This window comes from Ictidomys tridecemlineatus, chromosome 5 (genome assembly GCF_052094955.1).
Source record: "Ictidomys tridecemlineatus isolate mIctTri1 chromosome 5, mIctTri1.hap1, whole genome shotgun sequence".
Taxonomy (NCBI): domain Eukaryota; kingdom Metazoa; phylum Chordata; class Mammalia; order Rodentia; family Sciuridae; genus Ictidomys; species Ictidomys tridecemlineatus.
In genome coordinates, this window is record NC_135481.1 from 10,998,125 (window position 1) to 11,012,363 (window position 14,239).

Sequence of the window (14,239 nt, forward strand, 5' to 3'; positions counted from 1 at the left end):
GCCTTGTTATTATACTGTGAACAGCACAAAATGTAACAAATACACTAAGGAGAAGAGACTTAATAAACAAAGTATTAGAATTTAAGCATAAAAAGTTTTTGAAATGCCAGATGCGGTGGTACATGCCTGTAATTCCAGCAACTCAGGAGGCTGAGACTGGAGGATCACATGTTCAAAGCCAGCCTCAGCAAAAAGGAGGCACTAAGCAACTCAGTAGGACCCTGTCTCTAAATAAAACACAAAATAGACTTGGGGATGTGGCTCCGTGGTTGAGTGCCCCTGAGTTCAATTCCCAGTACCAAAAAATTTTTTTAAAAAAAAATAAGCTGATTTTATTGAAGTACGGGCAGTGTCCATTTTTTTTTTTTACTTAAAAAGACAGCTGAAGATTAAGAGACCTTTGTAGTCCCACAATTTGACCAGCATCTCTAGACAAGCCTTTCTCTTTCATGTGATTACTGGGCAGAGGTGATGAGACATACGCGTCAGTTCTAGTAACTAATTTCACGAACATTTTGCAACTTTGGATTCTCATATCTAGCTTTGTAGGTTGCATGTGATAGTGAAGAAACCTCCATCAGAAGATGGAAGCCTTAGTGGTGGTTCCAGCCACTGTTTGTCTCTACATTAATGTATTTAAGGATAATAATGGTATCTGTTCTCTCTAGATCCCTGTGTTGTGAGGATCAAATATGATTCCATGTGGGAAAGTAACTTAGAGATGGAGAATAAAGTTCTGAAGAAAAGGAGGCATTTTTAAATTAGAAGATATCAACAGCTCTTAGGATGGTAAGAAGAGTGGCAAGAACTTCCTAAACTCCCAAACAGAAAACAGTGCAATAAGTAGTACTGGGAGAACTTATGATTCTGAAGCATTTCTCTGACTTGTTTGGGTGATTGCTAATCCTGTTACTAGATATATTTTTTAAAGTTTAATTTTTCTAGAGGCAGTGGGCAACACAAAGAAACACTACTCAGGAATCCATCTTGACTATGCTAGGAAACAATTTTATTTACAGATCTTGTAACAAATGGGCTTTCAGTAATTTGGCAAACATTTGCCATAAAATGCCTAATGCTAGATCTGCTAAATAAAAGGAAAGAGATGAATATGTTACAATCTACCACTCAAGCTACCAAAGATATTTTGAGATTTTAGGCAAACTACTTAAATGTCCATAGGAGGCTCAGAAAGCCATAAGAAGAGCTTTACCACTCATTGGAGGTTTGTAGTCAGATCCCAGGTCTGGCAGCCGGCTTCCTTTTCCTGAAGACCCTGAGGCTAAAGCAGAAGAAATCATGTCAATAATGACTCAACACATTGGTGTGATAGTCCACTTCATAGCCAGTGAATATATTTTTAAAAAATTGTTTTCAGTATACTCTGTGAGAAAATGAAGAAGCACATAAATAAGGGAAAAATGCTGTCTCTGTGTGCTTAGGTATAGCTTAGCTTTCTATGCAATGAAAACAGTTCCAGGGCTGTGAACAGACTGTCACTCTGCTGTTCAGGAAGTGAGGACAGAAAACAGCTTCTGAAGGGCTACTTAGAAGACTTATGGCAGAAGTAGTGTCTTTGGGGGAAAGGAACAAAAGGGATTAATTAGGTTGATGCCTATAGCAAAGAACTGTATTTTTCCAAGGGACCCAGTTATGTTGACCTGGTCTAGCAGGTATCAATATTGTTTTGATTCTTTTTTCAAATTCCAAAGTTGCCTTTACATGTGTAAAGTTGGCCTAAGCAGGGCAGAAGATAGGCGGAGGTTTAAACTGGGTCCTTAGTTTCTGTTCTTACCTAAATATCCAAAGATAGCAAAAACAGTTTTCTCTCTGTTCATATTAGCTCCTAATCAATCATCTTTGGGCATAGTAAGTGATGCTGCTGACTTCAGGGTTGGGGCCATCCCAGCAGGAAGAATCAGAAAATGCAAATATCCGTTTTTTTTTTAAATTTAATTTTATTTTTAATGCTTAGTCTTGGTCTTGAACCTTGTTCTTCACATTTGTAAAAGCTGCTTGGGTAAAGCAAATGCCAAGGAGCCTGTCTCCAATAAGGCAAAGATATCCCTCAATCCAAAGTTATGGCCAGAAAGCAGTATCATGCTCCTCTTGAAAAGAGGACTGAAAGAACTACAAAGCAAAATTCTGCTGCTTGTAGTTAATACAGCCTAGTGCTTAAGCAACTGCACTTGAACACTGGCTCCATCATATATAACTTTTTGGGCAAATGACTTAAGTATTCTCTATGTGCCTCAGTTTCCTTATTGTAAACAGGGATAATAATGGTATCTACACTTTACAAAACTTTTGTGGGGATTAAAAAGAAATTTAATACCATAAAATATACTTAAAATTGCCTGATATTTAGTAATATAACTGTTCAATAAATGTTAACCATTATTATTACAAGCATAATGAAATTTCATGGAAGAATACACAGAATATGATCTTTCCTTTTACAGAGGCAGAGAGCAAAGAATTTTAGCAAACACATAAATCAGAGTTATTTCTATAAATAAAGCTTGACCAGAAGTGAATAAACTAGGTGTTTCTGCAATAGATTAGAGCTAATATAAAGTCCTTCTATAAATTAGCAGACTTTAAGGAAATAAAAGAAATACAAATCTAAAGTTGTCTATAAGTAGTTAATTTAACAGAATAAACCTAGAGACTAAAACAATATTTACTATGATTCCAGAAGCTGAAAAGCCCCAAAAGAAAGTGACAGAACTTCTTGGATATCCAAAATGGTGTATTCTAGAGTCTAACTCAGTCCCTGATCCTCTTTCCTTTGCCTATACTTAACTACTTTACTGTTGATGCCATAATTTCTCCCAAATGGCACACAAAATGTCTGACAAAAATTCAGTGCTTTTCACTCTGATAAAGCCTAGTTGGCAGAGATGGCTTAGCACTTTTCAGTGTATTGGGTCATCAGGAAGGCTATGTTTAAGCCTAATTATCCACAGCACTGTATCATGTAAATAATTACTAAAGAATACCTTTTGCCAATAAATTAGTTGGTTTATATTCCTCTATTATCCAATCTTTTCTTTTAAATTATGAACAAAAAATTTCAAGGATGAACCTAGCACCAAAATTCCAATAGGTAAAGAATTTTAACTAGCAGAAGTGAGGTACAGATAAGAATTGTACTCTGGCTATCAAGTGAGTGAGAGAACAAAGAACACACATTTATATTCTGTGCATATATAATTATTTTTATATTCTGTGCTTACACACACAAAAAAGTATATTTCAGTCTCCCCAAAAAGTATGTTTCCAATTTCCCTAATAAACAGCAAAAGACGCACTAAACACAAACACAAGTCCAAAGCCATGAAACTCAATACCTCAAGTTCTGATTCTTCATGCATTAACCAAGATCCAAAGACCTCTATTTACAATAACTATTCTTAAACCACAGGAGTAAATTATTAACTTTACTTTCAGTGCTCTTTCTCAGTATGGAAACATAGCTTTAGTTGACTTCTTAGAGAAAAAAAAAATCACAAAGAACAGCTGTCCTTCTAAAATGGCAATTATAGTGAAGAGTGCTGATAAAAGGTGACATTGAAGCCCATACTTCCTAAATTTCCATGTTAAATAGTTTTTAATCCTCTTTTAAAATTATCAGATACATTGAGAAGAAATGGAAAATAGCTCTGAATCAACTCATTTTAACACAATAAAACACTCTAATTATACAATATTAGTAGGATAAATTTGTCGTTTTTTAGTGGGAGGACCCAGGGTATTACTTTGACAACAACTTTTTATTTAGAGACACTAATAATTCTAGATGATGCAAACTGGAAAAAGTGGTATCTGATTGTTATACAACTTCAATATCTCAGTATTTGAGGAAGAAAATCTGACCTACACCAAAGGCCAATCTCATACAGTTGAAGGACTCAGTTTATTTAACTCAATATTTTTTTCTGGCAGTCTATTTAACTGTTAAGTAAATTCCCCAGCTTTTCAAATACCCCAAGTATCACAAACCTGGACTCAACTCCACTTGGCCAATAAACATGTGGTTTTTAACACATGGTATTTATTTTCAAGAAAAAAGAAGAATAACAAAAGCTCATAATATGTAATGAAAGAGAAAAGCAAAGAAGAGGCCATCTACTCATTTACCTTGATCATTAGGCATTTTATCAGAGGAGTCCGCTAACAGGCCAAGCACAGGGGAAGAAAAAACAAGAGCAAGGATCAAAAGCTTTGAAGATGGGACAGACAAAGTTTTAAAGGAAAAAAATAAAATTTCCACAAGCTTCCAAACATTCTTGTTTTTACTGCTAACAGAAAAGATATCCATATTTTTGTTATTTCCATTTTTTCAGTCCCCAACCAAATTTTATTAGCCTAAGCTTACTCAGTTCCAATACTGTATCTTTGTTTTCTTATCTTAAGGTCACTTTTAGTCTCTACAAAGGTACACAAATAAGCCTTTTAAGAACCATTCATCAGAATAACATGTTATATGGGAACCAAAAGAATCACATCTGATTTAACTGGGAAAAACTTTTAAATCACTGAAATTCACCTTTCCCAAATATCCTGGAGCCAAAGTTACCCTGTATCTGAAACAGGTCAGTATCCCTGGGGAGAACTGGTTTGGTGGTTAGTGGGTGGGTAAGGGATCTTTTGGGACAAATTTCCACATTGTGGCTGATAAGCTCATCATTAGAACTTCTCATATTACTCACAGTCTCTATATGCTGAAGTGTTATGTGTAACCATAGCCCCAATAAACAGACATAACAAAACCCTCAGATCAAGGATGTTTACCTTTAGGTGTTCTGAACTGGACAGCTTCAGACATGGGCCCCATGCCCTTTGAATTCCGAGCCTGGATTTTGAAGTAGTATGGTGTGTCAAGTGTTAACTCTTGAATCTGGTGAGTCAGCCTGTTTCCCACAACAGGCTCAATAACCCAGTCATGTATCTCTGCATTCACATCTGTACTGTAATATATGATATAACCTGTCCAAAGAAGTTAATGGGGAAAAAAGTCTCATTTCTGTTTTTCTTTTCATAATCAGGAAATTTTTTTAAAAAGTCTATTATATCATATGCAAATTATACTATAGTATCTGAATAGTTCACCCTCCTCAAGTGCCTAACAACAAAAATAATGTAGTTTTGCAAACAATGATGGCTTGACATGCTATTTTGTCTCACATCATAGTCTTCTAGTAGAAAAACTCCAGGCAGATGGGCAGCAACCTCTTCTTAATTCCTCCCAGAATTTTGACTGAATGAAGCCAAAATGAACTGTAACTGGATACTTCCACCAGGGGGCATGCAATCCCCATGGATAAGACAGAAAGCCTCACAAACACACATTTCCACACAGTACAAAAATGCAAGGTGGTGGTACAGGTTTTATAAGACAAAGTAAAATGTAATTAGTTATGCTTAATTTTTTCTTCTGTACTGGGGATTAAACCCAGGGGTGCTTAACCACTGAGCCACGTCCCCAACCCTTTTTTATGTTTTGAGACAGGGTTTTGCTATGACTTAGGGCCTTGCTAAGTTGTGGAGGCTGGCTCTGAACTTGAGATCCTCCTGCCTCAGCCTCCTGAGTGGTGGGACTATAGGCACGTTTTATAGAAAAGGCAAGGTCAAAACCTAAAAAAGAAATGATGTGAAGATCAGGATTTATGGGAAGATATCCTCCTGAAAGTTAAAAGGGGTCAGTGCTAAGCAATGCTTTCTATTTCCTTAAGTGACCTTACTCATACTTCAGAAGGCAAACTCTGGTTCCTCAGCATACATTCACCTAGATTAGAGTCTCCAAAGGGAAGGATCAGCAGCCCAGTCCCATCAGGCTTCACTCCTTGATAAAGATGGAAAGGTCATAGTGTCCTCTCTACTGTGGAAGGTTTCCCTCTGGAGGTCCAAAGAATTATTCCAGGTCCCTTTAAAGGCCTATGGTAATTCAAGCTTTTAACTCTAATTGTATGAGCATGGAAACCTGAAAGAGCAGGCTTGGGGGAAAAAAGAATTTAAAGCCTAGTGGGGCTGGTGATGTATATTTGTAATTCCAGGAATGTGGGAGGCTGAGACAGGAAGATTGCAAATTCAAGGCCAGTCTTATCTGGCAATTTCATGAGACCCTGGGTCAAAAAATCAAAAAGGCTGGGGATGTAATTCAGTGGTAGAGCCCCTAGGGTTCAATCCCCAGAATTGAGGTGGGCAGAGAAGCCTAATAGGCTTTTATGGATTTCCAGGTTAAAAAAAAAAAAATCTAAATTTATTGAATATTACTCGACAGTACTAGGTAGGAGTATACAATATCAAAGGTGGTCATCCAGGTAGTAAAGAGCTTTCTCAAGGAAAATAAATACATCCATAAAGTAATGGTATTCCCAAAGGCTGTCTATTGCACACACCCTCATCAGACTTGCAGGCGGTGTGAGGCAGAACTACCAGTTGGCAACTCATTTCTGTGCCACTGGGGGAAAACAGCAAACCCTTTCTCTAGTTTCAAGGCCCATCGTGACTCACATCACACAAGCCAGACTTCATATTCCCATTTCTCTTGAAAACATAGTACTTGCCTAGAAAAGGGCATAGTGAACACACTGTAAGGCAATCTTACCTGTAATTTTGCCATTGGCTTCTGAAGGAGGCTGCCAGTTCACAATTATGGTCCTAGGTTTTCCCTCTTTACTCACAACTGTTACATCTTTAGGTGGAGAAGTAGGAACTACAAAATAATAATACTTACAATAATTCCTATGCATTTCAATATAATTCACATTTCTCCTTTATAAAGCACAATAAAGGTATAAGACAAAAAAAGATAAAGTCTGAGGGCTTCAGAGAATTCACTGTGAAACAGTTCCATTAAAAAGAATATGCAGAGGGCCGGGGTTGTGGCTCAGTGGTAGAGTGCTTGCCTAGCATGCATGAGGCACTGGGTTCGATTCCTGACTCACATAAAAATAAAAACAAATAAAATAAAGGTTAAAAAGAAAAAAGAAAAAGAAAAAGGATATGCAAGTTCTGGGGTTGTAGCTCAATGGTAGAGTGCTTGCCTGGCATGTGTGAGGCACTGGGTTTGATTCTCAGCACCACATATAAATAAATAAAAATAAAGTTCCATCAACAACTAAAAGAAATTCATTAAAAAAAAAAAAGAATATGCAGGGGGCTGGGGATGTAGCTCAGTGATAGAGAGGTTGCCTAGTATGTGTGAAGCACTGGGTTGAATTCTCAGCACCATATATAAATAAAATAAAGGTCCACTGACAACTACACACACACACACACACACACACACACACACACACACACCCAAGAGAATATGCAAAGTACCAAAGAGAAACACTACACTGTGAGGATATACAACTGGTATCTTGGCTGGGGTCAGGGATATATAAGATAATTAGAGAAAGCAAATGAACGTTTGTACCAAGTACCCATTATGTGCCAGTTATTGTATAAACAGTATACGACTTAATATTTACAACAACCTTGACAGGTGGCTCTATTTCTATTTTAAAGGTCAGGACACCAAATGAGAGAAGCTGTATAATTTACTCAATATAACTTTCTTCCCCTAGATTTGTATTACTTTTGTTAGAATATTTTTAAGTGTAAATAATTTTCTCTCTCACAAATATGACTTTTAGAGCTATATTTCCTCAAAGAATAAATGATTTAATAACTGACATTTTTCATTTAAAAGCATACTGCCAATTATTGAGATTACAGCTCTAATGAAAAGATTTTTATGCAAAAGACAAACTAACAAAATAAAAACCGCGTCTCTTATGCTTCCATGTTAAAGCTGAAAACTCAATGTACTAGTAGGGAAATGAAAAAATTAAATACATCTGAACTTTATTCTTCTCTTCTTCAAATACTGGAATTCTAGTACAAGATGGAAGGAAGTCTGATGAAATGCAAATATTCTAAGGGAAAATACAAATTTCATTTATTAGCTAATGAGTTGAAATTAAACTAAAATGAAATTCTTAAAACATTAATGAAGAAAACAAACTGAAGGCCTACTTAAACTTATATGTACTACATTTCCAGCTCTCCAAATCCAACTCCTTTTTCTGTAGAAACAATGCAAAAGGACCAAACCTAGTCTGTAGAGAAATTATAATGCCAGTTTTTTTTATTCTTATATAGGACAGAAAGACATTCCATGCTACGAATGCCCAAAGGGAAGTAGAAAGGTAGGCCTAAAAGAAGAAAAAAGCAAACAGAATCTCAAACCTGGACAATCTGCTCTCTCCTTAATTTGCTTAGTTATCTCTTCTCTGTCATGTGGACTTACAAACAAAAACCCAAAGGATATTTCAGTGAAAACATTTTACAAAGACACTAATTGTTCAAGAAAGCTTTGTTAAGTGTTTGGGTTCTAACAAGCATGGCTTTGCAACTTGTTTGGTCAAGGACATGTCACTTTATTTTTTCAACTTTAATTTACCAGTAAAGCAGCATTAATGACAATAAGCTCTTGTATCTACCCCAGGCTTTATGATTCACTACGCGCTTTCCCATCTGTTCCTCATTTTACCCTACAATTACCCTATAAAGTAGGAAAGGCAGAATAATTCCTCATTTGGAATGGAAGAAACTGAGATTCAGAGAGATGGGATGACTTGCTAATGATCACACAGTCAGCAGATGGTTGACCTGGGATTTGATGCAAGTCTTAATTCCTAAAATCTAGCAAATTTTGCATTATATTATCTTGCTTTTGGCTAATATTCTTGCAGCGACAAAAAAAAAATCATCTGTTGAAATAGCAAATTCTATTCCAAAGGTAGCTGGCTGGTCACTGTATTCTGTAAATATATCATTTCATATACTTAGTTCTTTCCTTGGGGAATAAAAGCAGGTGATGAAAAGTATCATGAATTGGAATGTTGCACAACCTGAACTTCCATTAGCTTCTATATTTTGCAAGGAGAAGAAATGCCATGTGATGTGGATCCTGACAACACATACCTAATTCAAAGGTGGTCCCATGTGCTGTCATACTCCATGTGCTTGATCTTCGACCTTTGGTCACCATCACAGAGAATTCATAGAGTGTATTTGGTTTTAAACCAGTCACCAAGTAACTTAAAGTCGTTGCATTTGCATTCTGGAAAATATGAATTAGGAACTTAAAAATTAGAAATATCAATTATTATCTTTTTTCACCCAGAGCAAATATGTCAGTACCTTGTACTTGGTGTTTGCAGGGATGTTGGTTTTCCATCGAACTGTGTAGTACCGGGAGTCTGTAATCTTCTGATGTTTGGGCAGTGAGTTGTCCGCCCATGTAATCCTTATGGTGTCATGACTCAGAATGGAAGCCTGAACTCCCACTGGTGGCATCATGGGAGTGGGATCTGGCACTGGAGTGTATGGAGCATTAATAACAAATAAATCAACTTCAGAAGTGTCTGGGTAAAAAGTAATTAAAAAAGGGAAGTGGCATTTTTAACATAAACAAAAATAAAAGAGAAGGGAAATGCAGGGGAGTTTAATGGAATGAAAGATGAGAAATGGAAAAAAAGAAAGAAAATCCAGAGTTAATAGATAACCATTATTTATTCAAAAGAATATTTTCACTTGTGTTTTTAATTTTTTGAAAATTTTTTTGTAATATTGGGGACTGAATCCAGGGGTTCTCAATCATGGAGTTACACCTCCAGCCCTTTTAATTTTATTTTAAGACAGAGTCTTGCTAAGTTGCTGAGGCTGGTCTCTAACTTTCCATTTCCCTTCCTCAGCCTTCTGAGTAACGGAGATTGTAGGCATGCACCACCACACTGGGTTCCCCTGTATTCTTTCAAGAAAAATTTGTAGAAAAATGTTGAGAGAAGCAGTAATTAATCATGTTCACTACAGCATTCTATAGGCATATTAAAATGTGATTATATTAACATGCTTGAATTTTCTTAAGGTTACTTGAAAATTCTACCTTCTGTTCAAAAAAGAACATGAAAAGACAAAAATTGGTTTTAAAATCAAGGATATAATTTCTGAACAAGCAGCACACAGCTCATGGTATGTTTTGAGATTTCAATAAATATGGCTGAATTTGAGGACATGAGTTATCAGTGCTAATCACTCGATATGTAAAGGTCCTACTCTCAAATCTGAGTCCTGAATGTCAGTCAGCCAATGGGTCAGTTTCAGACCTGCTGATATCTTGAGTCTAGAGGCTATATGGCAATAATGGCTCACAGCTGAATAAAGCAAAAGGAACTTGTGGCCATTTCTCTTCCCTCAGTAAAGGTAAGCCAGACTATTGCCTACACATTCTACAGCAAAGCCAGAGAACAATTCAGTGATGAAGCTCCATCAGTTAAGGGAAATGTTATGGTTATTATGGGTTCAAGTTACACAGCTTTCATGAACTTTAGAAATTAGAATATTCTGAAGAAAAGTAAAGTCTATTCTCATGTGCTGTGTTGATGTAATGCACATATTCTCTAAGTGTTGCTGCAAACCAGGCCAGAATGAGCAGAAAAGCATTTGCATTCTGGAAAATATGAATTAGGAACTTAAAAATTAGAAATATCAATGATTATCTTTTTTCACCCAGAGCAAATATGTCAGTACCTTGAGAGAGGGCAATACAAGAAGCTCCCTTTGGGCTTTCTCAACTTTTTGTTACGTTTGTCAAGTATATACATACTATTTTAAGTTCAGATTTTAAAATGGGTTTCCCATATAGTTATGGTGTCTAGTCCTTCCTATAACCCAAAATCTGAAACAACAAAGGGCTTATGAATAATTGTCATATTAAAGTAATAGTCTCCATGTGTGTATTTCCTGTACAATGAAGACTAAAAATAACAGAGGAGTAGAAGACATTATAGTCAAGGGCTTCATTCAAAGACTGTCAGGACACATAATAATTAATTACAGAAAATGCACTTTCAGGTGCAGAAATCATTAGAATTCTTAGAGAAATTTTCTTCTTATAGGTACTAACTCTTGAAAAAGGTCAGTGGGTTCAATGACTTAGGAACATTTCCTTGTATGTTTCTAGCCAGCAGACTATTTTTAAGCCAGATAAAAGAAAATAATTTCATTTAAGAAAGAAGACTACTTATTTAAATATTCTCTTTTGTCCTTATTTTTTTCTTTTCTTGAATACTAAAACTATTTGTAGAAGAACTTGTAGGCACACAGTAGAAGACAGGACATTGCTACCAAACAAGTAGTAATAATGTTGGTCTGAAGCAGAAGCTTGAAAAACAAACAAAAAAACAAACAGGAGTTGGGGTTATAGAGATGATCTTTTAAAAGAATATTGCCAAATCTGTGTTATTATGCAGAGCATCTGAAAGACACAGCAGACAATACTGAGTCAAACATGTGGGCAACAAATGGAAAAAAGCATTTCTAGAAAGAAATTCTTTGGTTTTCAATACTTTTTAAAAAATGAATGATTCTAATATATTTACTTCAATAAACTTTCTCATTCAGAATCTAAATTAGATGTTTTATATAGCTATAGTAAGTACATTATTTATAAATGGGTAGTTCAAATTAAAACAATGAATATTTGATTCCTTATAATAAATGTATAACTGATCAAATGGATAGTGCCTCTGACTTTATACCTTTTTCATAAATATTAAACATATGAAAGGCCCATAAAATATTTTCCCAATGAACTAGGATAACTAGTAAAGCAAATGTTGGCTTCACCAATAACATACATTTACTGCAACTATTAGTAATCTATATAACTCCCCTAGAGATACAGAGGTCCTTTCTTTTCTTTTTTTTTTTTTTTGATTCATTTTAGCTATAACCAACATGCCTGAAAAATGAAAATTCACTTTTAATTCTCTCAAAACTATGCCTGTGATTTATAGATCCTGACACATTAAAGATGTGCACATATCTACAAAGAATGACTTACACAACAAATTTAATATTTTCCAACAAAGAAAACAAGAATCAATAGAACTTTCTATGTTAAAAGCTTACCTTCCCACTTGAAGTCTGCACCTAAGCTGCCATGTTCCTTCCACAAATACCTATCAGTAGGCTTCATGCCAATATTCTACAAAAGCTACTGGTAAAAAGTGCTGACAAACAGAGACAGAGAGGATATCCTACCTGTGTGAGGCCTGGTCACAGCACTTTCGTACAAGGGGATGCCTTCACCCACGTTGTTAAACGCTTTCAGGGTAATCACATAGTGAGAGCTTGGATCTGAGAGAAACAAACAAGCCAAAATCAGTTTTAAAAATCCCCACTAATGAATTTAAAAAATTCAAAGATGATTATGCACAATTTTAACTGTGGAGGAATTAAAGACTAAAATTTTTTATAGGGGATTATTTTGAGATGTTAGGAGATATACAGATGGAAGCATACATAGTACATTGAAACTAGCCAAGTCAACTTCTTGGATTTAATTTCAAGAGTAAAATCTGTACTTGAATCCTCTTGGCCTCTTATATGTTTTAGTAATATTCATTGTATGGTGGAGGGCTTAAATGAGAATGAGTAAATAGGATTTTCATGTGTTGGAAGCATATAGGTGGAGCTTAAAATCAAACCCTTTTCCTTCCGTGAAGGACACTGAATGGAACAGTAAAGGTAGAGAAGCAGGAGATAAACTTCTGAATGTCCTCAACACTCTAGGGGACTTCCAAATTCAGGAGGGTTAAAACCTCATATAGTCATCATGCAGACTTCTAGTTGGACAAAATATTGCTCAGGATTTTATGTGTTTGGAAGTGATTTTGCATGAAACACTCTCTCTAGAGGATCATGCAAAATACTACTAATTAGACTTAGAAAAGAGGGGGCATTAAATAGGTGGAATGGCATTCACTCTTACTGGTTGGAAATCAGGGAGATTCTAATTCATCACATTCCTGATCCAGGCAAGGTTTAATATGGGTATTTCAAAATCCCACTTTCAAAAATGAAGAACTGGATTCCATTGAAGTGTTCCAGACAGAGAAACTGACCTATTCCACTCAGTTCTGGCAGAGTTTGGCAATGTTCTAAAGTGACCATACCTCACATGGCCTGTGTTATTCCAAAAGCTTAAAATAGCTAATTTGTTTTGGGACCCACCCACCTACTCTCCAGATAATGGGCAATATGTGGAGGAATTAAAGACTAAAATTTACATGTTACACAGAAATGACAACAAATGGAATCAGTAAGACTTGTTACTTACTGGCAAGGAAAAAGTGGTTTGGACAACACAGTAAACAGGGAGGGATGTCATTCACTGAGACTGGGACAGGGGCAAAACAAACATAATACATAATTCCAAGGCTTAATCTACACCTACTTTCCACTTTCTATGTATTTTCATTTGTTTCATTAGTTTTGATTAGCTTGTGCTCATTAACTGTTTTGATTAACTGCAAATACATATCTCTAGTCGAGACCTTTGTGATTATCAGACCTCTATCTTCGACTGTTTGGCATCTCCTCTTAGATGTCTCAAGTCTTACTCTCTTCCTTCTTCCCTTTCTCTCCTCACCTGAGACTTGCTTCAGTGTTCCCTAGTTAAGCAAATGGCAATACTACCAACCCTGAAATTCAAGTTAGAAATCTGGCAGTCATTAACACCTTCCCCTCTCTCAGCAAATAATCATGTTTTGTTGATTCTACCTGTCTCTCACTATTCTTCCCTTTCTCAGTGCTCCATCTTTCCTGGTCACCTTTTCATTCTGAGAGCTCTCTTCCACCACTGTTTCAATGCTGGATGGATCCCATCTCATCTTTTCTCTATACCCAGAAAAGCCTATTCATATAGTGGTTAGTTTTTCTAGCTACATAGCTTGCAACATTCCGTTTTTCTTCCTCAGTATTATGAACACTTTTAGTTTTTTAAATCATTTTATTTCTAAACTATAACGTCTGCCTGGTTCTTGGCTCTGTCTCTAGCCAGTGTCTGGAATAGTTGGTGCTTATTAAAAATTTGCTGATTGATTGACAGGTTTTGGGGAAAAGATACTAAATGTAAATTTTGGCTAGGTGCAGGTATGGATGTGGATCTCAGGGGAGGGTTCTAGTCTGATAGAAGATGTAAACCTCTTCTGACTTGCTCCTCTTATTCAGCATTATATTCATCTTATATCTAAAAAAATAGTTCAAATTTATTTTACTTTATGCCAAGTTAATTTTGTTTTTGGTACTTCTCTATATATTCTCTTTTCAATTGGAGTCTACTTGTTTACTTAATTTCCTATCTATGTTTTAAACACTACCCTGGATCAATCTT

The 14,239-nt window shown here is 35.9% G+C and overlaps 1 protein-coding gene across 13 annotated transcripts in view; it reads right to left on the bottom strand.

The window, feature by feature from the left end:
• The window catches only part of Neo1 (neogenin 1), a 227,141-nt gene that overhangs the window by 25,242 nt on the left and 187,660 nt on the right, over positions 1 to 14,239 (bottom strand). For 6 of the 13 annotated variants that reach the window (XM_078049332.1, XM_078049330.1, XM_078049327.1 and 3 more), the window contains exons 16-22: positions 12,106 to 12,201; positions 9,202 to 9,425; positions 8,983 to 9,121; positions 6,614 to 6,721; positions 4,798 to 4,992; positions 4,144 to 4,176; positions 1,214 to 1,282 (exon numbers count right to left, since the gene is read on the bottom strand). In XM_078049332.1, the coding sequence (XP_077905458.1) occupies positions 1,214 to 1,282; positions 4,144 to 4,176; positions 4,798 to 4,992; positions 6,614 to 6,721; positions 8,983 to 9,121; positions 9,202 to 9,425; positions 12,106 to 12,201 (864 nt within the window). The remainder of the gene's footprint in view (positions 1 to 1,213; positions 1,283 to 4,143; positions 4,177 to 4,797; positions 4,993 to 6,613; positions 6,722 to 8,982; positions 9,122 to 9,201; positions 9,426 to 12,105; positions 12,202 to 14,239) is intronic. The other 7 variants (XM_078049328.1, XM_078049325.1, XM_078049320.1 and 4 more) reach the window with 3 other exon arrangements.